The sequence below is a fragment of the Choloepus didactylus genome, chromosome X, assembly GCF_015220235.1.
Source record: "Choloepus didactylus isolate mChoDid1 chromosome X, mChoDid1.pri, whole genome shotgun sequence".
Lineage (NCBI taxonomy): Eukaryota > Metazoa > Chordata > Mammalia > Pilosa > Megalonychidae > Choloepus > Choloepus didactylus.
Window position 1 is genome coordinate 125,605,806 of NC_051334.1, and position 26,849 is coordinate 125,632,654.

The 26,849-nt window shown below is 34.6% G+C and overlaps 1 protein-coding gene across 3 annotated transcripts in view; it reads right to left on the reverse strand.

Annotated features, from left to right (window-relative positions):
• Positions 1-26,849, reverse strand: part of NUP62CL (nucleoporin 62 C-terminal like) — a 119,951-nt gene that overhangs the window by 3,508 nt on the left and 89,594 nt on the right. For all 3 annotated transcript variants that reach the window (XM_037822415.1, XM_037822414.1, XM_037822413.1), the window contains 5 exons: positions 25,502-25,652; positions 25,176-25,225; positions 24,907-25,041; positions 23,093-23,204; positions 19,989-20,055 (listed from right to left, as the gene is read on the reverse strand). In XM_037822415.1, coding sequence (XP_037678343.1) covers positions 19,989-20,055; positions 23,093-23,204; positions 24,907-25,041; positions 25,176-25,225; positions 25,502-25,652 — 515 coding nt within the window. The remainder of the gene's footprint in view (positions 1-19,988; positions 20,056-23,092; positions 23,205-24,906; positions 25,042-25,175; positions 25,226-25,501; positions 25,653-26,849) is intronic.

The following is a 26,849-nucleotide window of genomic DNA, read 5'->3' on the forward strand; positions in this document are numbered from 1 at the left end:
TTATAACATGTAGGCATGCAGCAAGATCATGTTTTAAGACAAGTGTTTAAATGATGGCTGCTGTCTACTAAAGGGCTAGCAAAATAGTGTGTGCTGAGCCTAGCAAAGTAAATCTCCTTTATGTTGCAATAACTAACTATGGGGTGAATTTTTATCCCTAAATTACAATTTTAAAATGTGATAGAAGCACAAAGTACACTACAAAAAACCATTAACTTAGGGCTAGAAGTGTAAACATAGCACAATCTACTAATTTGCTGATTGATACATATTAAATGCAAAGGGGTAAATTTATTTTTAAAAAGTCAAAAATATATAAAATGTGGAGAAACACAAGTCAGCATTATTTATGAGAGCTTTATTAAAAGTATTTGATCATGCCTTCAAATTAAATTCCCAGGACTAAGGACTTTCATTCTTTAAGGGCAAAAACTGCACCTAGGCACTTCATGCCCAGAGTTCTGGTCCCATGATAAGTGTCAGTAATTAGTTCCTACAGGCCTCTTGAAGTATATACCACATTAGAAGTGAAATTCTGGGAATAGTTAAAACTTGGAAAAAACATGTTATGCCAAATTTGACATTAAAAAATAATCATACCGAACAATCTGAAAATTAAATTAGGAATACAATTCCATTCACAATGGCATCAAAGAGAATTAAAACACTTAGGAATAAACTCAACAAGTTAAGATTTAAGTGTAAGATTGCACACTTAAAACTACGAAATGCTGCTAAGAGAAAATAAAAAAGATCTAAATAATGGGGAGATATTCCATGTTTATGGATTTGAAGACTAAATATAGTTAACACAGCAATTCTCCACAAATTGATCTACACATTCAATGCAATTCCTATTAAAATTCCAGCTGGTTATTTTTATAGAAGTAGACAAGCTCAATTTAAAGTTTATATGCAAAGGTGGAGGACCCAGAACAGACAAAACAATCTTGAAAAGGAAGAACAAATTGGGGGACTTAACACTAACCAATTTTAACTTAGCACAAAACTACAGTAATCAAGACTGTGTGGTATTGGCATAAGAATAGCTATATCTCTCAATGGAACAGAAAGAAAGTCCAGAAATAAAACCTTATATTTATATGATCAGTTCATTTTTGATAAAGGAGCCAAGGAAATTCAATGGAGGAATAGTCTTTTTAACAAATGGTGCTATGATAACTGGAAATGCACTTGCAAATTATGTTGAACTGCTACATCAAGCCACACACAAACATCAAATCAAGGTGGATCACTGATCTACATGTTAAGAGCTAATATTGCATTTGAAAAAAGCAAATGTCCTGAAGTACTGCTACATGCTACATCATGGATGAACATCCAAACATTATGCTAAGTGAAACAAGCCAGTCGCAAAATACCAAATATTATATGATTCCATTCATATGAAAATGCAGAACAGGAAAATCTATAAAAACAGAAAATACTAGTGATTGCTTACAGTTGGGTGGAGATAAGGGGAATGATAGCTAAAGCATATTGGTTTCTTTTTGAGGTGAAGAAAATGTTCTAAAATTGTGATGAATGTTGTGCATATCTGTGAACGTGCTAAGAAAACAATGAATTGTAATACATTAAATGGGTGAATTGTATGGTATATGAATTATATCTCAATAAAGCTGTTATAAAAAGCAAATGTCCATCAACTGGTGAATGGATGAACAAAATGAGGTATGTCCAGTTCAATGGAATGTTACGCAGCAATAAAAGGAACGAAATACTGATACATGTTATATAATATGGATAAACTTTGAAAATAGTATGCTAAGTGAAAGAAGCCAGACACAAAAGGCCACATGTAATATGATTCCATTCATATGAAATCTCCACAAAAGGTAAATCTATAAAAACAATAATTAGATTAGTGTTCACCCGGTGCTTGGAGAGGCAACAGGCAAGAGGAAACTTTCCAGGTAATGGAAATGTTACAAAACTGGATTGTGTGATGGTTGCACAATTCTTTAGACTTAGCTAAACAGCTATTGATTAAGATGTTATATCTGTGTGTTTAAAATGTTTTTTAAAAACTAACTCCCTTCCCACAAAGATTCTAGTGAAACTGTTTTCAGCCAGTCCTATTCTGTTTGGGGGCCAGATATCTTCTTCAACTTAGTGTACTTGAAAACATTTCAGGCAAAGTTTCAAAGTCTTTGATAAAAAGTTATTATGAAAATGAATGATTTAGATAGTCATTATACCCAAACACAGCTTTCTATTGTAATATAAATTATTTTTTATTTTTAAGTTATACATATACTCTTTTTTAAGTTTGTTTTTTTTTGGGGGGGGGGGGTTAGTGAATAACAAAAAAGATGATAAAAAGAAAAATAACATGTTATACAATACAATATAATAGTAAGGACAGAAAACACCACCACTACCAAGAATCTCATATCCCTCCCTTATATCCCCCTCTCATACACATTTAGCTTTGGTATATTGTCTTTGTTACATTTAATGGAAGCATATTACAATGTTACTGTTGACCATAGACTCCGGTTTGCTTTGATTATGTTTTTTCCCAAATACATCCCTTTTTCAACACTCTGCATGGTTGACATTCATTTGTTCTCCCACAATACATATACTCTTAATGTTAAATTCATTGTATAAATATGTAGCGCATAAACATTGCCAGTGTACCTTTTATTTTTCTTCTAGAAAAACAATTGAAACTATAAGAGATAAAACTATTCTGGCAGAGAAATGGTCAATATATACAAATAGGCAATTCTACTATAGTTTCCTGAGGCTACTATAAAAAATTACTACAAACTGGGTGGCTTAAAACAACAGAAATTTATTCTCTCACAGTTCTGGAGACCAAAACTCTGAAATCAAAGTGTCAGCAGGGCCACACTCCCTCCAGAGGCTCTAGGAGAGAATCCATTTTTGTCTCTTTCAGTTTCTGGTGGCTGTTGCCATTCCTTGGCATGTGGCCACATCATTCCAAATCTGTCTCCACCTTCACATTATCTTCCTCTGTGTGTCTCTCATAAGGACACATGCCATCGGAGTTAAGGCCCACCCAGATAATCCAAGATAATCTCATCTTGTCCTTAAGTTAACTACATCTGCAAAGACCCTTGTTCCAAATAATGTCACATTCACAGGTTCTGGGGTTAGGATATGGACATATCTTTTTGGGAGCCACCAATCAAGTCACTACAGAAATTTATAAAATGAAAGGCACACTGTTTACATATACATATACATATATATACATATATATATTTTAAATATTCAATCTTATTAGTAGCCAAAGGCAATATTATTTTCACCTGTAAATTTTGGCAAGGAATGATGATGATAGTAGTAGTAGTACTGGGTACAAATTGAAAGCCTTTAAAATGGATATTACTCTTGATTCAGCATTTTAACTTCTAAGAATTTTATCTACGTCTAATAGCCAGGGATGTACTCTAAATTTAGCTACATCTATGTTCACTGTGGCATTTATATTTAAAATAACAAAAAGTTGGAAACATCATCCAATAACTAACAAATGTGATGTTAGTTAGACTATGGTATATCCATAAAATGGGATATTTAACAACCATTAAAATGTAGAAGATTTGATGACATGGAAAGAAGTTCATGTCTTCATGTATGTCAGCTTTGTATCTCCATCAAAATGTGAGTACAGAGTGCTGTGTAAATTAAATGGCAGGAGACAAATAAGTTAGAACTGTATACTGAACCTCAAGTTCAAGCCAGGCATTGCTAAGTTCTAAAGATACAGAAATAATTAAGACATAATCTCTATCACCAAGGAGCTCAAATTCCTGTAAAAGAAACAAACCTATAAAAAAAATAACTGCAATATTATATGATAAATGCATATAATATAGTATGTAGAACACAGCATGGATACCAAGAAAGGGATAACCAACTCTATTAGAATGGTCAGTTAAGGAAAGCTTTATAGAAGAGATGGCTCTTAAACTAGATCTTGACATGGGAGCAGCTACCAGGCAGACAGTGATGGGGTAGGGTACTCTAGGCAGAAGAAATTGACCAGGATTTCCACAAAGAATACAGAAAAACATAGAGAAGAATACTAGCAGAAACCTAATTCAAAAAAAATTTCCAGAACTAAAAGTCATGAGTTTCTAGATTGAAAGGGCTCACCAAATACTCAGCTCAATTGATGAAAACAGACCTATACCAAGGTACATCATCTGAAATTTCAGTATTCTAGGGAAGAAGATCCTAAAAACTTACACAGAAAAAATAAAACATAAAATTGAAAAGGTCACACAAAGTTTCAGAAATTAGAATGGCCCTGAAAGCTGGAAGACAATGGAACATCTTCAAAATTTTAAGGGAAAATAATTTCCAAGAAAGAATTCAATACCCAACATTATCAATTAAGTATGAGGATAAAATAAAGACTTTTTCAGAGGAAAAAAAAAAGCATGTAAAAGAAAGAAAACATAATCATATTAAACTATATGGCCAGGCTGTGAATAACACTTATGCAATAGTAATTCAAATATAAAATACTGATCTATGCAAAAATTAAGATATAATTATACTGGGACGGGGGGGAGTGTGATTGTATCATACATATGATGATGGTGGTACATAAAAGATAAATCCTCACCTCCCATTTTGAAAAGTCAGTAGAGAATGCTGAAAATGGAAAAACCAAGAAATGACATTATGAATGGTATTTTGAGGTAATGGAAATAAACAGCAAAACAAAACAAAACAAAACAAAAAAAAGCACAAATAACTGAAAGTGCTCTGGAGAGCAGGAAATGAGATATAGGCAGAAAGCTGATCTTTTTCATAAACCTTATAAAACTACTTTACTTTCAAAAGTGAGAGATGAAGAAAGCCTGAAATAGTGCAGTGGCAGTGGGAATGGACTTAAAAGATTCAAGAAGTATTTAAGAAGTATAATCATCATTAGTTATGAAGGAAAAGAAATAGCCTGCATTAAGTCCCAGCATAAATAGTGATAATTGTTAGCTGAAGGAAAGAAAAGGAAAAGTTATAGATCTGGAAGGCCCAGGAGAGAATGAAGATAATGAGATTAGTTTTAGACAAGTTGAATTTCAGGTGCCTTTCGGATATCTGTGTGGAGGTATTTGTTAAAGTGGAGCTTTATAATGGATAATAAAAGAACCACTGGTGTAACTGTTAGCTAGAGATGAAAAACAGAGGTTAAAAAATTACTGATAATCAGGAAGGTCTTAAATGTGAACATTATTTGAAACAAGGAGAGTTCTCAAATCAATAATCTAAATTCCTGCCTTAAGAAACTAGAAAAAGAAGAGCAAAGTGAATCCAAAGCAGGCAGAAGGAAGGAAATAATAAAGATAAGAGCAGGTCTCAATGAAATTGAAAACAGGAACACCATAAAGAAAATCAGTAAAATAGGAAGCTGGTTCATTGAAAAAATTAATAAGTTGATGAACCATTAGCAAGATAGACAAAAATAAAGAGAAAAGACATAAGTCACCAGTATCAGAAACAAAATAGGGTAAATTAATACAGATCTTGTAGGGAATACTACAAACAACTACATGCTTATAAATTCAACAACTTAGAAGAAATGGACCAATTCCTAGAAAACCACAAACTATGAAAACTCAACCAAGATAAAATAGATAATCTGAATAGTCCTAGAACCATTAAAGAAATTGAATTTGTCATTTAAAAGCTCTCAAAAAAGAAATCTCCTGGTCCTGATGGTTTCACTGGAGAAGTCTACCAAACAGTTAGAGAATTAACAATTTTACACAATCTGTTCCAGCAAACAGAAGAGGGACTTTTCCCAACTCATTTTATGATGCCAGTATTACCTTGATACCAAAAACAGACAAAGTCAGAAAAAAAAGTAAACTATAGTACAATGTTTCTCTTGAACTTAGTTTAAAAAGTCTTTAAGAAAATACTAGCAAACAAGTCTACTTATAATTATGCTTAATAGTCACCCCAGAGAACCTCTTTTGTTGCTCTGATGTGGCCTCTCTTTAAGCCAACTCTGCAAATAAACTCACTACCCTCCACCCTATGTGGGACATGACTCCCAAGGGTGTAAATCTCCCTGGCAAAGTGGGACATGATGCCCAGGGATGAGCCTGGCCCTGGCATCGTGGGATTGAGAATGCGTTCTTGACCAAAAGGGGGAAAAGAAATGAAACAAAATAAAGTTTCAGTGGCTAAGAGATTTCACAGAGTCGAGAGGGCATTCTGGAAATTATTCTTATGCATTATATAGATATTCCTTTTTAGTTTCTAGTGTATTAGAAAAGCTAGAAGGAAATACCTGAATCTGTTGAACTGTAATCCAGTAGACTGGATTCTTAATGATGATTGTATAACTATATAGCTTTTATTGTGTGACTGCATGATTGTGATAACCTTGTGACTGACACTCCCTTTATCCCGTGTATGGGCAGATGAGTAACAGAATAAAGACAAAAAATATATATAAATAATAGGGGAGGATAAGGGGTATGGGATGTTTTGGGTATTCTTTTTCTTTTTCTTTTTTTCTTTATTTTGAAGTAATGAAAATGTTCTAAAATTGATTGTGGTAATGAATGCACAGTATGTGATGATACTGTGAGCCACTAAGTGTATACTTCGGATAGATTATATGGTATGTGAATGTATCTCAATAAAATTACATTTAAAAAAATACTAGCAAACTGAATCCAACAATGTATAAAAGGGATTATAACCCATGACCAAGTGGAACTTATGCAAATACACAAAGCTGATTCAACATTAAAAAATTATCAATGTCATCCACAATATCAACAAGTTAAAAAAGAAAAAATCACATGATTATATCAATTGATGTAGAAAATGCACTTGACAAAATCCAACACCTATTTATGATAAAAATTCTCAGTAAGTTAGAAATGGAGTGGAATTGTCTCAACTTGATAAAGAGCACATACAAAAATCCTATCGCTAACATCATAGTTAAGGTGATATACTAAAGGCTTTCCCCCTATGATCAGGAACAAGGCAAAGATATCTTCTCTTCCCACTCTTTTTCAACATAATACCAGAAGTCTTAGCTAGTGAAATAAGGCAAGAAAAAGAAATAAATAGCATATTGACTGGAAAGTAAGAAACAAAGCTGGACCTATTTGCAGATGACGTGACTGTCTATATAGAATACCCCAAGGAATCTAAAAAAAAAAACCTCTCAGAACTAATATGTGAGTTCAGTAAAGTTGCAGAATACAAGATCAACATGCAAAAGTTAATTGCCTTTTTTATATACTAAACAATGAACACATAGAATCCAAAATTAAAAACATAATACCATGTACAATCACTACAGAGAAAATGAAATACTTACATATAAGGCACAAAACATGTATAAGATTTGGGTGCTGAAAATTACAAAATGCTGAGTAAAGAAATCAAATAAGACCTACACAAATGTAAAGACATATCATGTTCATAGATTGGAAGATTCAACATAGTAAAGATGTCAGTTCTCCCCAAACTGATCTATAGGTTTAATGCAATTCCTATCATATCCCAGTGAATTTTTACTGAAAGTCAAAGGAACTATAGAATAGTGAAAACAATCTTGATGAAGAAGAATAAAGTGGGGTGAAAAGCTCTACCCAATATTAAGGCTTACTGTACAGCTACAGTAGTGAAGACAGTGTGCTTTTGATGGAAGGAGAGACACATAGATCCATGGAATAGAAGAAGAATCCCAGAAATAGACCCACACAAATACACTGAACTGATTTTTGACAAAGGTACAATAGCAATTCAATGAAGGATCAACTAATGATGTGGGAGCAACTGAATAAACACAGGGAAAAAAAAGAAACAAAAAAGAAACAAAAAACTCAAATCTCGATCTAAACCTCACACATTATACAAAAATTAACTCAAAATGGATCACAGACTTAAATGTAAAGTATAAAAATCTTATAGGTAAACAAAGGAGAAAATCTTTGGAATATAGAGCTAAGCAAAGAGTCTTAGACTTGACAACAAAAGCACAGTCCGTAAAAGGAAAAACTCATAAATTGGACTTCATCAAAATTAAAAACTTTTGTTCCATGAACAACCCTGTTAAGAGGATGAAAAGACAAGTTACAGGCTGGGACAAAATGTTTATAAACCACACAGTCAACAAAAAGCTAGTGTCTAGAAACAAACTCAAAATTCAACATAAAAAACACAAACAATCCAACATGGCAATGGCAAAATGGGGAAAAGACATGAATAGACATTTTACCAAAAAGGTTATACTGCTGGCAAATAAGCACATGAAAAGATGTTCAACATAATTAGCCATAAGTGAAATTCAAATTAATACCACAATGAGATAGCACTACACTTTTATCAGAATGGCTAAAATCCAAAATAGTGAAAACACAAAATTCTGGCAAGGATGCAAATTGCATCACTCATCCATTTGCTGGTGGCCTGTAAAATGGTACAGCCAATCTGGAAAACAGTTTGGCAGTTTCTTATAAAACCAACAATTTGTTATAAAACCTGTAACTACCATACAACCCAGCAATTACACTCCTGGGCATTTATCCCAGAGAAATTAAAACTTATGTTCACATACAATGTGTACATGAATGTTCATGGCAGCTTTACTCATAATAGACAAAAACTGGGCACAGCTCAGATGTCCTTCAATGGGTAAATGGTTAAACAAACTGAGGTAATCTATATCATGGAATACTACTCAGCAATAAAAAGGAACAAATTATTGAGACACATAGCAACTTAGATGACTCTCCAGGGAATTATCCAGCAAAAGCAAAAAACAAAAGCAAAAACAAAACAAAACAAAGAAAAACAACAACAAAAAGCCCATCCCAAAAGGTTTACATGCTCTATGATTCCATGTATATAACATTTTTGAAATACGATTTTAGAAATGGAGAATAGATTGGTGATTGCCATCGGTGGGGGGGATGGGGTGGGAGAGAGGTAGATGTGGCTATAAAAAGGCAACACAAGGGATCCTTGTGGTGGTGGAACTGTTCTATATTTTGACCATGGTGGTGGAAATATGAACCTACACACATGACAAAATTATATAGAACTAAATACACATACACACACAAACACACAAAGTAAAATTGGGGAAGCCTGAACAAGATGGGTGGATTGGATTAATGTCAATATTTGCTGCGATATTGCACTACAATTTTGTAGAGTATTACTATTGGGAGAAGCTATGTAAAGAGTAAACAGGATCTCTTACATGTCTTACAACTACATGTCTATCTACAATTACCTCAACGAAAATTTCAATTAGGAAAAAAAGACTAACCTCTTCCCCTAGAACTGTCAGCTCAGTAGGCACATAATATGACCCCCAATTATGTAAAGCAACAGTCCTTTCTGCCTCCAGTTATTTCCTCACTATTTGTTGCCTGCCTGGTCAGTCAATGCCCATGTTAAGGTTTTTAGTTACTGGAGTATCTACTTCTCAATTAGTTAAGTTAGGCTGCCATTAAAAAGAAACTTTGAGATCTCAGGAGCTTAATAATAAATGTTTATTTCTCCCTCAGAGAGGGAGAGGAGGAGAGGGGGAGATGGGGGGGGAGAGAGAGAGAGAAAGGTTGTGAAATTTTTAAATAAAAAGTACTAGGCTGAGCTAATAACTGGCACCATAGCATAATAGTATTTGTTATTCCTTCAAATGCTGAACCCCATTTGAGGAGGTTTATCTATGAGGTGGGTACAGAGCATGGGCCCAAAAATGGCATTACAGCAAGGCTCCAGTGAATTCATGGTTTTTAGTCACTAACAGGGAGAAAATTTCTTCGGAGAAATATCTGTCTTTCTCACAAACAATATAAATTCTGCTATTTGGGAGTAATTTAAATCATGTTACATATAATTCAGCTGGGGAAACTCTCCAGCTTAAGAAAATTCACGTGGGCACAAAGTATACATAAGTAGGATTACTGAGAGATCTATTTTTTCAGATGTATTGAGTGTATTTAAAATCTTGATTTACATATAGAAAAGAAAGTTTGGGAAGTGGAGCTCTGAGAATGTTAACCATGACATACTCTTTCCTAACAGGAGCTAAAGACTTGTTCATTTCTTCTAATCTTAGTACCCTCATCTAACCTATAAGAAATTCTTTAGCATCAAGGGACAAGGTTGTGACAACATATATTTTTTCTGTAAAGGGTAGAAGAGATGAGCAGGTAGCTCATGAAACAACAGAAAGTTATAAAGTATACTTTCAATCAACTGCAATGGGAAGACGCAAGTGGGCACCTGTCTCTGACATGCTTAAGAGACCCTTAAAGTGAGCCTCACAGAGGCATCTTTGTGTTGCTGTCACATTTCTGCAGATCAAAAGCATTTGTTTCTCAAGTACCTGAAGTGGAACATTATACTCCAGAATACCAGAGATGATCGCACCAATTAACTAATGTCACCCAGATTTCTCAAAGAAATTATGAAAAAAGAAGGTAAAAGAAACAACCATGATCAGTAAATCAGATTCTATTTTAGAAAACAAAAGAGGAACAAGACCCTTTAACTGGAATTCAAAGGCATCTTTTAGCATTTCAGAATTTAATACTCTTCAGATAAGAGAGGTGAAAGTAATTAATAAAAATATACTTTAAAAAATCACTTATTATATGGACCAAAGAGTCTTAAAAATCTAATTTAAAAAATCCCCTCAAACAGTATTAACATTGGGTAGCAATGCAATATGATTATGACATATTACACAAAGCTACTTCTCTAAAATGATCCTGAAGGCATTTTATGGAAGAGTTAGTGACATCACACTAGACGACTGAGAACGTTTTAAGTCAAAAAAATAAGGTATTCATAGACATTCCAAACAGTATTGTTTGAGCTGTATTTTGGAAATGTCGCAAATTTCCTTACAGCATTTTTAGTTGCTCCAAGGATTCTTCTCTTTCTGCCCTAAATAGCAGTCTAAATGTTGTGTGAAGCCATTAAACAGTTATACAGGGTTCTAACACATAAGATGCTGCAATGAATTATGGATGAAAATATTTTAAACTTGAAGCTTTGACACATTTCTTGAAAGAAGTAAAATGCCATGAAGATATTCATCGAACTTTCATATTATGAAAAGTATCAGATTTTCCACTGCCCATTCCTTTATTGTGGTGTTTGAGAAATATTAATGGATATGACATGGCTTACTATATGAAGAAACAAAAATTGTCTCTCCTCACCTCCACATTCCCCCTAAAGAGAAGCCACTCCATATATTTAAAATGAATAACAAGTTGGCTCAGATGGACTGCCAATTCTGTCATAAGTGGCCCCAGAAGAGCTGAAGTTGCCGCAGTTTCAGTGACTGCCAACTCATAAGACAGATGTGTGACCGCAGCATTGCCATCAAGCCAACCTCTAAATAATGCTGTAAAGTTTTACAAAGAGAAAGATACAGCAAGAACTGGTATTTGACTACAGTTACTATTAACTCTTAATTATCTACATTCAACAGGAAGGAAAGAGGCATAGATAATGATGAATAATGGATGAATATCAAATATGAAAACTGGTTAATACTGACACACGTTCAGACACTCCCTAATTCAATACTTTTTATCTTATCTCTGACCCCGTTCTGGTCAGTGTCATCAAGGTTGGTTCTCCAGAGGTTAGAGGAAGAAAAGAGCCTGGTTCTCTGTAACTTACTTAAGGGTAGTGAAAAGATGACTGGACAGAGTAATATTTTAATATATTTAAAGTATAATGTTTAACTTCCAGATCACTTCTAAAGAGCTGGAATTTTTGTTAAATGAGTGATCCTATTAGTCTAACTGCTGCTATGTTTTATATTGGAAAAAAATCTGTACTGACGTTAAAGATATTAAATCATAAAAATATTTTCCACGAACTTTATAAAATAAAGATTTTGACTTTAAAATCATAAAACTGTACAAGTTAAAAGATTTTGCTTAAGGGAGAAAACAATTACAATATTTCTATTGTCAAAAAAAGTACATGCATTAGTTTTTCTATAACTATTTTTCAGATGTGACTAAATAGATACAGTGAGAAGTTAAACCCTAAAACTTTTCAGTCCACAGACCATTTCAGCAGATATGATCCCATTTACTCATTTACTATTAAAAAGCAAAACAAAACAAAAAACCTCCCTTAAACAGCATAATTGAACCCTGTCACTTCTCCACTACTTGACCATATTATTTCCTGATGTAAAAATGAAATGTTCCTGGGGTAGGAATGGCAAAAAGGAGCCGACATTAACATCAAGAATAACCAGACCTCTTCCCATCATAGATTCCCTTGTCTCAGTTGAGAACCTATAAAAGATCTCATTGCCTCACCAGCCAATCAAATTTTTAGAAGTATAAGTAACTCCCAGTACTCAATATCCTGTATCATCTTACTCTTTTTATCCTGTTTTGACTGAGAATTTCACCCAAACACCTAGAATTTACATCTTACCCAAAGTACTGTCATCATACTTTAAAAATTCTTTCCTCCTACTGTTAAGTACACAATTAAGATTTGTTTTTATATCCAGTGATGCCTACATAAGAATTGTTTTAAAACCAAATAGGTAGGAAGAATATCATTTTAGTAATTAGATCTAGATTCTGGTCCAAGCTCTGCCACTGATTAATTGTGTGTTCTTAGGGAAGTCATTTAACCTCTCCGGGCCACAGTTTTTTCATCTATATAAAATAAGTCCTTTCCGGTGACGTCATCAACATGGTTACATAAACAGCTACTGAAAACTTCTCTCCAGAGATTCAAGGAAAAAAAGGACAATTCTGAGCTGTTTGAAACTCTGGAGGAGGATATAGACTGGAGTAAGACCCTGCAAATGCTGAACTGAAGAAAGAGATAGGAATTTTCCATCCCAGACTAGCTGGTCATCTCCTCTCCCCTTCACTCAGTCTCTATGCGGCAAAGGCACAGAAGCAACAGACAGGACCCCTCCCACTGGAGACACAGATTTTAAAATCTCACAGCAGTGAAAAATACCCTCACTATTTGAAGACCCGGTGGACAGGGGAGGACATTTCAAAGCCCAGATCAGTGAGGAACAAAGAGACTGAGAAAATGCAGACAGAGACACGTTTCCAGCTCTGGGTCTGAAAGCCCTTCCCCAACCCTTGAGGGAAGCAATGGCAGCAGCCTTTTCCTTGCCTTGGAGACAGCTGGAATGCTGGATCAGTTGAAGGCATATTTTGCCTCAGAGTGGCAGCAACCAGCGGCTGGCTCCTTGCCTTGGGGAAAGTTGGATTGCTGGCTCAGGGTAGGGGGAGTGCTGTGCCGTGGATACAGCCTCACTTTGAGTCAGATTTTGGCCAGCAGAGCAAGGGCATAGGAATTCTGCAGTTGGGCCTGGCTGTGCTCTGAGGCAGAGCAACCTCTGAGGATGATTAAGTTAAATTAACAGCAATAACTGCTGGACAGTCCAGAAAGTGCAAGAACCCTTTAAAACAGAGCACCACTGGAAGCCAGCAGATTTGTATTACCACACACAGTGAACTTGCTGGGGTGCCCAGTGCCTAACTCCCAGGGAGAGAAACAAAGAAAAGATAGAGATCAGAGTCAACCAACAAGAAAACCTTATGCAAAAGAGAGAAAACAACCTCCAGAATAAACCAATCAAGAATACCACATGCCTAGACAGCAGAAAATCACAAGCCACATCAGGAAACGGGAAGCTATGGCCCAAAGGAAGAAACAAACATTTCAACTGAGATTCAGGAATTGAAACAACTAATTATAGATGTTCAAACAAATCTTTTAAATAAAATAAATGAGGTGAGAGAGAACGTGACAAAAGATATAAAGGATATAAAGAAGACACTGGAAAGTCATAAGGAAGAATTCGTAAACATGAAAAAACAAATGGCAGGACTTATGGGAATGAAAGGCACAAGAGAAGAGATGAAACCCACAATGGTGACATAACAACAGCAGACTTGGAGAGGCAGAAGAAAAGATCAGTGAGATGGAGGACAGGACATCTGAAAAGAATGGAAAAATATGAGCAGGGTCTCAGGGAACTGAAGGACAACCTGAAGCACACAAATATACATGTTATAGGTGTCACAGGAGAAAAGAAGGGAAAAGCAGCAGAAGAATAATAGAGGAAATAATCAATGAAAATTTCCTGACTCTTATGAAAGATGTGAAATTACAGGTCCAAGAAACACAGCATACCCAAATAGAATTGATCCAAACAGACCTACTCCAAGACACTTACTAAGCAGATTTTCAAATGTCAATGACAAAGAGAGAATTCTGAAAGCAGCAAGAGAAAAGCAATCAATCACATACAAGGGAAGCTCGATAAGACTAAGTGTGGATCTCTCAGCAGAAACCATGGAGGTGAGGAGGCAGTGGTATGATATATTCAAGATACTGAAAGAGAAGACTGCCAACCAAGAATCCTATATCCAGCAAAACTGTCCTTCAAAAATGAGGGAGAGTTTAAAATACTTACAGATAAACAGACACTTAGAGAGTTCATGAACGGGAGAACTCGTCTATAGGAAATACTAAAGGGAGTGCTACAGACAGAAAAAGACAAGCGAGAGAGGTCTGGAGAAGAGTGTAGAAATGAACATCAGGAAATAGAAAGAGGGTAGCGTTCTGGCATTTGATGTTGAAGGAATATAGAATGTTCTAGAGGAATGATTGTGTAGATCTAGAAATGTTTAGCACAATACTGTGTGATGGTAGCACAATATTGTTTAAGTACACTGAAAAAAAAGATGACTGTGAATACAGTTGAAAGAGGAAGGATAGGGGTCTGTATGACACCATAAGGAAAGATAGAAGATAAAGACTGGAACTGTATAACTTAGTGAAACCCAGAGTAGTCAATGTGTGTGATTAAATGTACAAATATAAGAATGTTTTTGCACGAGGGAGCAGCAAGAAAGAATGAAGTTATGAGGTATGCGACGAAGTGAATGGACTGTGAGGACACTAGGTTGAGTGAAATATACCAGTAATGAAAAGACAAACATTATAATGCCTCACTAATAGAGAAATTAATAACAATGTGTAAACTCTGAGAATTGAACCTGGGAGCATGGGCTATACGGAAAAGGCTTACATAAAGGTTCCTAGATTGTAAGTTCTTACAGCAGTCACATCTATTCATGAGTTGCAACAGTTATTTCTAAATTTTGAGATTCTGAGCTGTTTGTGTGTGACATGGTTGGTCCCTGGAGCTTCGGGTATCTGTGTGGTACCTGGGACTCAGAGCCAGAGTTCGCCAGCTCTCAGTGTCGGCATTGCCCCATGAATCAACTGCTAAAGAGGCTGAAAAGGAGATCAGACTTTGACTAGAGATATAAACGAAATGGACTTGGTTGAGATTGGGGGTAGATCTGACTAAAGGGTGCAGGATAATGCTAACCATGTTTTAAAACTTTGACTTCTGTTTGGGACCAAAGGAAGAGGTAGTTAATATGGTGCAAAGTCTACATAGAACACTATATAATTTAACTTGTATGGTCATTTTACTCAAATGCCATAATTACATGGAATCTTGACTAGGGAGTGAGACCTTTTTGTTTGTACAGGTTAGCATGAAGCCCCAGTACAGAGAATAAAAAGTATTTGGGTAGAGAATAAAAAGTATTTGCAAAGCTCCCTTGAGGGATTGTGGAAAAATGTGGAAATATTAAACTTCCCCAACTGGGGAATTCCTGATATTCTTACAAGCATTGGGGACCACCAGCTGAATAGGCTGAGCCCTCAATCTTGTGCTTGCCCTCACAAAGCTTGATACTGCAAAGGAGAGGCTAATCCTACTCAAAATTGTGCCTAGGAGTCACCCCCAGAGGGCCTCTTTTGTTGCTCAGATGTGGCTCTTCTCTCTAAGCCAACCTGGCAGGTAAACTCACCACCCTCCCCGCTATGTGGGACATGACTCCCAGGAGTATAAATCTCCCTGGCAATGTGGAATGTGACTCCCAGGAATGAGCCTGAACCCTGCATCATACGATTGAGAATGCCCTTTGGACCAAAAGGGGGAGGAGAATTGAAACAAAATAAAATTTCAGTGGCTGAGAGATTTCAAGCGGAGTCAAGAGGTCATTCTGGAGGTAACTTTTATGCATTATATAGATATCCCTTTTCAGTTTTATTTTTAGTTTTTAGTTTATTAGAACAGTTAGAAGGAGATATCTGAAATTGTTTAATTGCAATCCAGTATCCTTGATTCTTGAAGGCGACCATATAACTATATAGCTTATATGGTGTGACCGTGTGAATGTGAAAACCTTATGGCTCACACTCCCTTTACCCAGTGTATGGACAAAAGAGTAGAAAATGGGGACAAAAAGTAAATGAATAATATGGAGGAGGGGGATATGGGATGTTTAAAGTGTTCTTTTTACTTTTACTTTTATTCTTATTTTTATTTTTTGGAGTAATGAAAATGTTCAAAAATTGACTATGGTGATGAATGCACAACTATATGATGATACTGTGACCTGTTTACCACTTTGGATGATTGTATGGTATGTGAATATATTTCAATTAAAAAATTAAATGGGGGGAGGAGGGGTATGGGATGACTTGAGTGTTCGCAATTACTTTTATTTTTATTCTTACTTTCATTTTTATTTTTTAGAGTGACGAAAATGTTCAAAAATTGTGGTGTTGAATGCACAACTGTATGATGAAACTGTGAACAACTGTTGTACACTTTGGATGACTGTATGGTATGTGAATATATTTCAATAAAATTACATCTAAAAAAATAAGTCCTTCCCAGTGTTAACAACCTTAATTTTATTAGTAGGAAAACACTGGGGCTGAGAGTCTTGAGATTTCATTTATGACTGAGTATCCCAATCAAGAGGAAAATCACATAATTTTATATCCCTAATTATATTTTGGCACCCCCCAACTCCACCCAATATGCATTACTTATTGTAGAAAAATATGCAGCAGACAGGAAGATAACTAAGTCAAACTTCAATCTCATTCTTTAGTGCTTTCCAGCCACTGATATTCTCCCACAGCTGAGATGTTCTTACATCTTTCCTAGGTAAGTGGCTTTCATTGATAATCAACCTGGAACTGCCTTCTCTAGACCCCATCTAATAGCTATCCTTTGTACTATGTGACCCTTCTTGTATGTATGCATGCATGCATCTCTCTCATAAACATTGTAAACTCTGATAATCAGTTCTGGGCCAGATACTGTTCAAGGAAAGTTATACATTGATTCTTTTAATCCTTACAAAAACTGTACAAGATAGGCATTACCCTTCATTTTTAAAATGAGGTTACAAATTCAGAGAGATTAAGCAACTCTTAAGGTCACACAACCATTAAGTGGTAATGCCTTGACTTTAACCCTTATCTATCTGACTCAGAAACCTCTGAAACCTCTTCCCTATTAGATATTTGAAAATGAATACTTAAGCAATATAGAATTGAACATCTCTCCGATGATTCAAAGCACAGTTTAGAAAGGGAGAAGGAAGTAAAGATGGATGATGATATATGTATGTCTGGAAAGGAAAGAAGCTGAAGAAGTTTATGTTTGATGACCTCTATTAAGCAGAGAATAAGGAATCTGGAATGCCAGATAGAAAATCTCTTGTATTTTAATAACAATAGTCAGAAACTCTGACTGGCTAATTCCCATTTGTTTCAATTTCTGAGGTCTCATTATATTCCATATTTAGGCAAATTCTATAAATGTGATTTCCCCCAAAATTTTTATTTAAATCTACAGAAAAGTTAGACAATGGTAAAAATCAAACACGTCTATTTTATCCAGATTCACTCTTAACATTTTGCCACAAACTGCTTGATCTCTTTCTTTTCACAAATGTTTTTGGCTGAACCACTTGAAAAGTAAACTTCAGACAGGACACTTCTCTAAATATTTAGCATGGATCTTCTAAGAATAAAGGTATTTTCCTTCATAACCACAATAACTATTAAACCTAAGAAAGTGAACAATAATTCCTTAATATTGTTTAATATACAGTCCATATTCTTTTCCCCAATTGTCCTAAATAATATCTTTTTTGTTTTGACCCAGAATCCAATCAACAACAATATGGTGGCTTTGGGTGTTAACATCTCTTTAATTCTAGGGCTGTCCCTTTATTTTTTGTTTTTTATTATTTTGGTTTCCATAACTGGCTTTTTCAACAGTCCAAGCCAATTATCTTACAGAAGTCTCACACTTATAATATCTGTTTATTTTCTTGATTATATTCAGGTAAAACATTTTGGTAAGAATACTACCTAAGTGATGTTGTACACTTTATATTGCATCAAATCAGGAGATACATAATGTCAAGTTACCCCACCGTTGGTGATGCGAAGTTTGAGCACTTGATTAAAGTGGTGCTTGCCAGATAGCTCTGTTGTAAAGGCACATTTTCTTCTTTGTAACTATTAAATAGTCTGTATGGTGATGCCTTTGAAATAACATAAATATTCTGTTCCCCAACAATCTTAAAATCAATGGTTTTAGCATTCATTGGTGACCCTTGCCTGAATCAAGTATTACGCTAGGGCTGCAAAACAGTGACTTTCCTCATTGAATTGTATACTTAAAATGGCTCAGTTTTATGATATGTAAATTATACCTCAATAAAACTGTTTTTAAATATTTAATTCAGTAACTTGAAGCCTGTATTTGGTCCCACTTCATATTAGCTTATGTTTTCTGTCAAGAAATGACTGACGACTGGAACATTTTATAAATGAGGCAAGGTTTTCAAAGTCAGAGTGACCTTAATAAAAATATTCTGTTGAAAAAAATTTTAACGGTGGTTTTCTAATTCTATCATTGCTTCTACAATTATTACCTGGCATGCTTCTGTAAACTTTTCCCCTGTACCTCCCATATCTCTCCCTCTCTCTTTTTCTTGGGGGGGTGGGGTGGTAATCACTGTGGACTCATGGGTCTTTTGTTGTTTTCCCCATCAATATATTATAATCTATTACTGTCATTTTTCTTTTTGATGCTCAAACTGTCATAATTTGGCCAGTGAAAACCCCTACAAGCAAGGTCTTATGTCTTGATATGACCTCATTAGTTTTTGAACAATCCTTAATTTCTGGCACAGAAAGTTCCAGGTTCACCCTGTACTTTCTCTGCCTGAGACCTGGGATCAGACATTTCTCCAAGAAGCCTTGGTTCCTTTTATAGGTAATGGTATTTAGAAACCAAGATGTGGGTGCTGGGTATGCTCAATGCTACCGAGGTGCCTGTCATTGCTTCTAGGACCCTTTTGTGTACAGAACAAGGGAATAGGAATTCATACTGATATTTGCAATTCAATTTTATAATATAAACATAAAAGAAGGAAAGGAATGATAAGCTGTATCTCTTTTAACATTCAATGTTTCAATAGAAGCAATGGTTTCTATTATCATTAATATACTTCCTCATTTGTTTTATGTTATAATATAAATAAAATAGTAGTACTATTTGTTTTATGTTATAATATAAATAAAATAGTAGTACTAATTTTAATTCTGAAACCAACAATAAACCTAATAAGAAAGTTCAAAATTTCTTTGCAGCTCTTTTTATCCTTAGACCATATCCTAGTAAGGATGGACTGTCAAGAGTACTATGTTTAAAGTTATCTGATCTTCATGATTAATGTTATAAATGTGTTACACAGGTTCGTTGAGCTCCAGTTTGTATTAAATTTTATGATCCGTCTTATTTCCCATCCTTTTTGGCTTAATTTAAATTTTTGAGTATATAAAACATTTATATGGCCTAAAAGTCAAAACTACATAAAAAGTTATACTTATTATTATCCTTCTTGTGTTTTGTTTTACAAAACTAAGCAATTACAGTTCTTCTGAACTAATGTAAACATACCATGAGTTAATCAACAACCCTACAAATGAACTCTTATTTTTGAGTATGTTCCTGAAGTACAAAACCTAATGTATAGCATGTTCTCTACTTGCCATATGTATAGCTCAATATACAAATAAACTCTCACCTGAATTCTGATCAATCCATTGCAGAGAGTCCATATGAGCATTCAGAATTTTGCAGATCTGCTGGAGCTAAAACATACATGCAAAAATATTCAAATTCTGATTATTCTGACGTGGAAAAGAACAACAACAAAAAAACATGAGACTGAAATTAGGAAGTGACATTTCATTACTCCTGGTTAAGAAATGGACTAAGAATATAATAAATGTTAACAGCTTTTTAATGCCACTTCATATTTGCATTGTTCATTTCATTTATATATTAGTTCAATCTAATTATTTTTTTAACTGTTACATTAAGAAATTTACTACCACAGCACAAAAAAAAGAATAATAGGAGACATTTCACAAGACAAGAAATTCATATAAAAATTTTTAATAGTACCTTTTGTCAATCAAATCGAAATTTTAAAATGGTAATACTCAGTTGTCAAGTGTGTAGGGAAAATAGGTACACTCATAGACAGCCAGTGGTCATATAAATTGACCCAACCTTTCACTATGTAAAGTTTTACAATACGTTTCAAAAGTCTTAAAAATACTCACAAGTTTTGACTCAGTATATCCTACTTTTAGGAACCTATCCAGAGGAAATAATCAAAGCTAAACATAACCAGTAATCACAGTGCTATTTTATATTAGCCAAAGGTTGGAAACACTACTGCCATCAAAAATATTACTAAATATATTATGGTAATAACTGATGAGTATTATACAGCCATTAAAACTCATGTTTTCAAAGGATGATTAGAATTTTGGGAAAAGATCATGAAAAAATATTAAATGATGACAGGATACAAAACTCTAAATAGGCATGTTCTCAGTACTGCTTAAAACAGAAGAGTATGTTACCAGCATAGCAAAAATACTAGAAAAATATACCAATATAATAGAAGGATAGTGGTAATATACATGATTTAATTTTTTTTATTGATTTCCCTATTTTCCAAATTTTTATATTGACTATTAATTACCTTTGTAATAAAAAAATACCATGCATTTAAAAATTGTTTAGAACATTTTTAGCAAATCTTCTCTCACACTCTAGGATAGTACTGAAAATAGGAAATGAAAATGTTAGTGCACTTAAAAGAATAGTATGTAATGAAAATGACAAATTTAGTGTATTTTAACATAACAAACAAATATAATTTATATTAGGAATGAATGAATTTAAGAGAACCTGACCGAATATCATGATAGCATAATACAGGCTTGCTTACTATAAATATTTTAGATAAATATTAGGCAGTCTCTTCCATTGTTTCTCCCCCCAAAAAGAAAAAAAAAATCCATCACCATGAACACTGGTACAAACAACTGCTATTTTTCTACCCTGGCAAGTGGCCCATAGTTGTGGAGCTTTGTTGATCTGGTTACAATAAATTATCTACAAGAATATTATTGTTCAGCAAATATTTTCTCTTCTCCCTGCCCAAAGATTTATATTATATGAGCTTAGAGCAGAGTTGTGGCTGATTTCTTTGTACTTGTTTTGTCCTGCCATCAAGTAGCAATGGCCCTTTAATTCATTCATCTTAAACATCCCAATTACCCCTGCCAGGAAAAACAAAAACAAAAAGACCATTCATTCCCCACTATTAAAATAAAACAAAACAATTCAGGGCTAAATAGAGAAAAAAGGATAAGGAAAGGGTAACAAGTTTCCTTTTACTTAACTGTATTCAGAATACTTCTTATATTAATTCACCACAGAGGCTAGACATCAGCACTGCCTCATATCTAAATCTGCATATATCTATCTACGCATAAGAATTCTATTACAAAAAACAATTTTGAATTTTGGAATAAAAATGGTGATCTAATATTTTATTAAAAAGAAAATCCATATTCTGTCAACTCTTATCTGTGTGAACACAGGGAGATTATAGCACAGATAATCCCAAACTAATATATATTTGGCTTTGTTCTACTTGAGAGTCACCCAAAGTAGAGAATGGCATAATTTTTATAGCCGGTAGGACTTAAAGATCATTTAGTTCACCCTTGTCATTTTGTAAAAGAAGGAGCCAAGACCCAGAGATCAAGTGACTTAAACAAAATTCCAATGGTCTCTCAACTATACCATACCATCTCTTAATAATTAAAAAAGCTGGTAATATGCATGTAAAGAACTGCCTGTATATAATTGGACAAGGAACTTACTAAAGAATAATCACCATCCAACCTCACCTACCCAGTACATAGCCCCACTCCTAACTATAATCAACTGATAGAAAGCACAAACTCAAATACAAACACAGGCAGTCCCTAATAAATGAATGTCCAACTATGAGCATTCCTTAAGGACAACTGGCTGCCACAATGGGAGATTTTCCCTTAGAATTACTACCATGGAGTGTGGGTGGGGAAAAAAAAGGGGTTCCATTTAGCTGCTAAGACAATAAGGGAAAAGTAGAAGAATAATGTTCTTTAACTAGAGTATAGAGAAAGGGAAAGAAAAACAATTCTTTCTTATCACCAAATTAATTCACAGTATTTCATCTCTAATGGGAGCCTTGGCTGTATTTTCCCATGACATAATACATTTGCATTATGAGTTAAGTAGAATTCTGTGTGTCAGATAGAAATCTAATAATCATATTTAACAATGTTTCTATTGAAAAATATATTTTAGGTCTCAAATAGTTGACTTATCAAACTTTTAAGATGTAACCTATTTGTAAATTAGGGACTGCCTTGATATGCCTAACAAACCCAAACATATATACTCACATTTATATGACTATGTAGATAAATATGGAAAAGGAAGAATGAACTAGATAACAAGTAAGTGAACAGAAGAAATAAATGTAAGGACATATTTAGTTATGTGAAGAACATGGAGAAAATCCTGAACATTTCGGAAGGAAAGTGTCATTTTTAACCCTCTTGGGAATAATGAAAAAAAAAAAAAAAACTCTCAACCTTTTCTGTCCCTAAATAGTTCCTGAGCCACTAAACTCACCCAAGAGCTTTGCATCTCCAGAGGCAAGTAAGGGAAACTATAGAGGACAGAAGCGGGAGAAGGTGACTAAAGGAACTGCAGAACGCTAATTTCATACTAAATATTAGTTGTCTAAATACATAGAGCAGTAAAACTCACCGGGTCAGTAGTGTCAGCAGGACTTCCAAATGAATTCAGATGCTCAATAATGTCCTTGAGATCTTGGGACATATGTTTCAGTTGAGCATCTATATTTTCTGATAATTTGTAACTGAAAAGGCAGGTAAAATAAAGGGATTAACGAGAAATGTGCTCTCCACCATGTACTGTTATTGATAAACAAAAAGATACTACCAACTGGATTTTCCCCAATTCCTCTACCTTCTTGTTGGGTCTCAGTTATGATCAACAGCACATTTTTATGGATACAGCATCTATGACCTTATTATCACCATATTCTAAAGAGGATCTATTAGGTGAAGGTTTTTATCCATCTTGCCATTTTTACAGTCAGCTATGTATACCCTCTTGTTAATGTTCCAGGGAACTCTGAAGCAAAGGAACTCTTTAAGTGTCAAAACAAATACAGAGGACATTTAGATATACAAGAAAAGTTATCTAGAGTTTAACAGTATTTAATAAGTGCTGTCATCTTGTACACTAAATGATATGATCTTGAATACATAAACTTTAAAACTAAAAATCTTACATACTCCATCATCGAACAAAAGATGTTCTAAGGAAGAATCTTCATAATAAGCAAAGGTAAACTGATCTGCTAAGTTCACAACAAGAGAGTTAATTTTCTAAGATTCTCAGGATTTCCACCGAAACTATTTATACACACATATACATTAAATCTAGTCAATCAGTATGTTTATGAGAACTAGATGCTTTTTAAACCTTAATATCTATAAAGGTTACAGGATTCAATTAGATTTATTAATAATTATTTACTACCTTTTTATCCCAAATTATTTACTTCCTTTTCTATCCCAAATCAGTTGCCAAGTGTTGAAGATTCTGGTGAAGATTCCATCACAACAAAAATCTGACTATGAAAGAGCAAATGGAAAGGAACTAATGTTTCAAAGATGTCTTCAAATTACCATTAGGATCTCACTGTCAAAAGTATAACCTTATCTGTTTCAGAAAGAGGATAGAATGCATGGAAAGCAACTTAAAGAAGAGAAAGATTCACAAAGGCTGAAATACAAAAGCAGAAAACAGAACTGGGATCAGTAGATTAGTTGTACTTAACACATTAAATGCCCCAACAAAAAAGCTAACTTGCAAGCCTTTTTAAAATAAGGCCAATCTTAACTCACTCATAAGCCATTGATAAAAAGAGTCATATTTAATCTCAATGTAGTTTATATAGCACATCCAAACACTTTCACAATTTGGCCTGATTACCAAATCTCAATTATGGAGAGAGAAGTTATTGAGAGAACATTGGCAGTGTATGAACTGAAAGCAAAACCTATTACCCAAATAAATTACATCTAGCCCAAGACATTGCCAAAATCATTCCATTTTTGAAAGCTATGCAGTTTGCCCCCAGATTAACAAATTGCCCTTAAAATAGCAAATGATCTATCACTAAAGCAATGCATGAACATTAGGTCTAAAAGAATCAATACAAATAGATCATAAATATCCTACAATACCATGACCCCATATACATAAAATCTGTATTTCCAATATAAGAATAAACTTTGCAGTGGCCATGCATAAGCTTGAGATTAATAACATTGCGCAAAACGCTATAAAACAAAATTGTCAAAATGATCACTTCATTTTCAAACCTACAGAAAAGTATTCTAACAAGCTGATAAATGTCAACTACAAGATTTTGTCCTGTCCTACTAGTTTTTATTCCCTGCTTTCCAATTCAATCTTTCCCCTCATTCTAGAATGCTGTCATAATAGCTAAGTTGTGCCCCATTAATCCATCTTCATTCTGTACTTACGTTCTCTCACGTTCCTCATCTGCATGCTGCAGATAGACAGACCCACTATGGTCCTTCACAGACTCCTCTAAAGGGGTCAACAGATGTTCTAGTTCCTTCTGCTGTGACAGGATAAAATCCAATTCTTGTTCCAACCTGAATAAATCAAGTCAACAGCAGAAATGATGAAAGGAACCTGGAGTGACAAAATAAACTACAGCACGGAACAAAAACTCGACAAAGAGATAGATCTTTAATCTATCAATCTAGCAACTCTTAAGAGCTTCTACCTTTTCTGATCCAATTTCACTTTTTCCACCTCTCCGTGTAAAGTAGTAATCTATAAAGAGAAATAAGAATACAATAATGTAATTATTTGAATTTATATTTTAAGTTAGAGTAATATAAATTTTCTAAAATATACTTCAAATATGAAAGATTTCCTAATTCAGGGCACTTGTTATCAAAGGAAAATACGTTTTAAGTTAATTTCCAGTGTGAAATTTCTGTAGGTCTATTTGCCTGGGTACATCTGAGAATACTTCTACAATGCAGGAAGCATTTAGTAATGACAACAAAAGCATCTTATTAATGATAATAAGAATATTTTTCTTACCTTCTCACCATTCTCAATCAATGTCTGGTCCCAAGCATTGATCTGGGTGGCCTGTTGAAAAAAGTGTTTCTCTTGATCCTTTAGTTCAAGGCTCCACTTGTTTATCAGACCCTCCAGTTGACCATATGTCATCACAGGAGTTGTGATCACACTATAAAAAGAAAAGGATGCAGACACCTGTGTATAGTATGATCTTATTTTTATTTAAAAACCAACAACCCAGGAGGACTTTGAAAAGAAAATGGCACATGAGGAGTTTCTCAGACCTGCTCCCCTGCAAAATAACTTTAACTGTGAAAGTTATTTTAAAGAATCCAACCATTCAAAGTCTCTAGACATTATCCAAATGTAATACACTAAATGAAGAAACATTAATTCAAGAAAATCTACTAAATCTAGTTAAGAACAGAGAAAGTCTGTGCCATAACCCACTCCCTTCCCCTTTCACCCAACCCTCCCTCAGCTTGGCATAATGGAAGCTCCAATCTGGCCAGTGTGCAACTAAGTAGAAAGGAATCCCTCTCATCCCAGTTCCCAATCAAGAGCTACGGTATCTCTAAAGGAGAAAGTCACCTGCATATCTTATCCCCCCCACTACAGAAAACTTCCAAAATTGATGGAAAACTTTAATCTCCATATCCAAGAATTTCAATGAACTCAAAATAGTATAAACACAAAAAGATCCACACCCAGACACATCAAAGTAAAACTAATGAAAGACAAAGACCAAGTAAGTACCATGTCTTGAAAGCACACAAGAAAAATGACACATCACATACAAGGGAACCACAGTAAGATTATCAGCTAACTTCTCATCAGAAACTGGAGGACAGAAAACAGTAAGATGACATATTCAAAGTTCCAAAAGAAAAAGGTTGTCAACAAAAAATCTCATATTTAGTAAAGCTAACTTTCAAAAACGAAGGTGAAATAGACATCCCCAGGTAAACAAGAGATAATAAGCTTTGTTGCTAGCAAACTAAAGGGAGTTCTTCAAGCTGCAACCAAGTGACACCAGACAGTAATATGAATCCACATGAACAAAGAGCACTTGTAACTTTAATTATAAAAAAACAGTATGAATGCATATGTCTCCTTTCTTCTCTTATCTGACTAAAAAGACAAGCATCAAAAGACTCTGAAAGAAGGACAGAAGAAGGCAGACTGCCTAGGGAACTCAGGACTTAAGGAACTACACAGTGGTGAGTTGCCTTGGGTATCTTTATTGCCTCCCATATTCCCAGACAGGGCACTGCAGGTGTATCCAACTGGAACCACCAACAGGCACAGACAAAAAAAATCTCCAAGAAAAGACTGCTCCCCCTAAACAAAAAGACCGGAAAAAGGG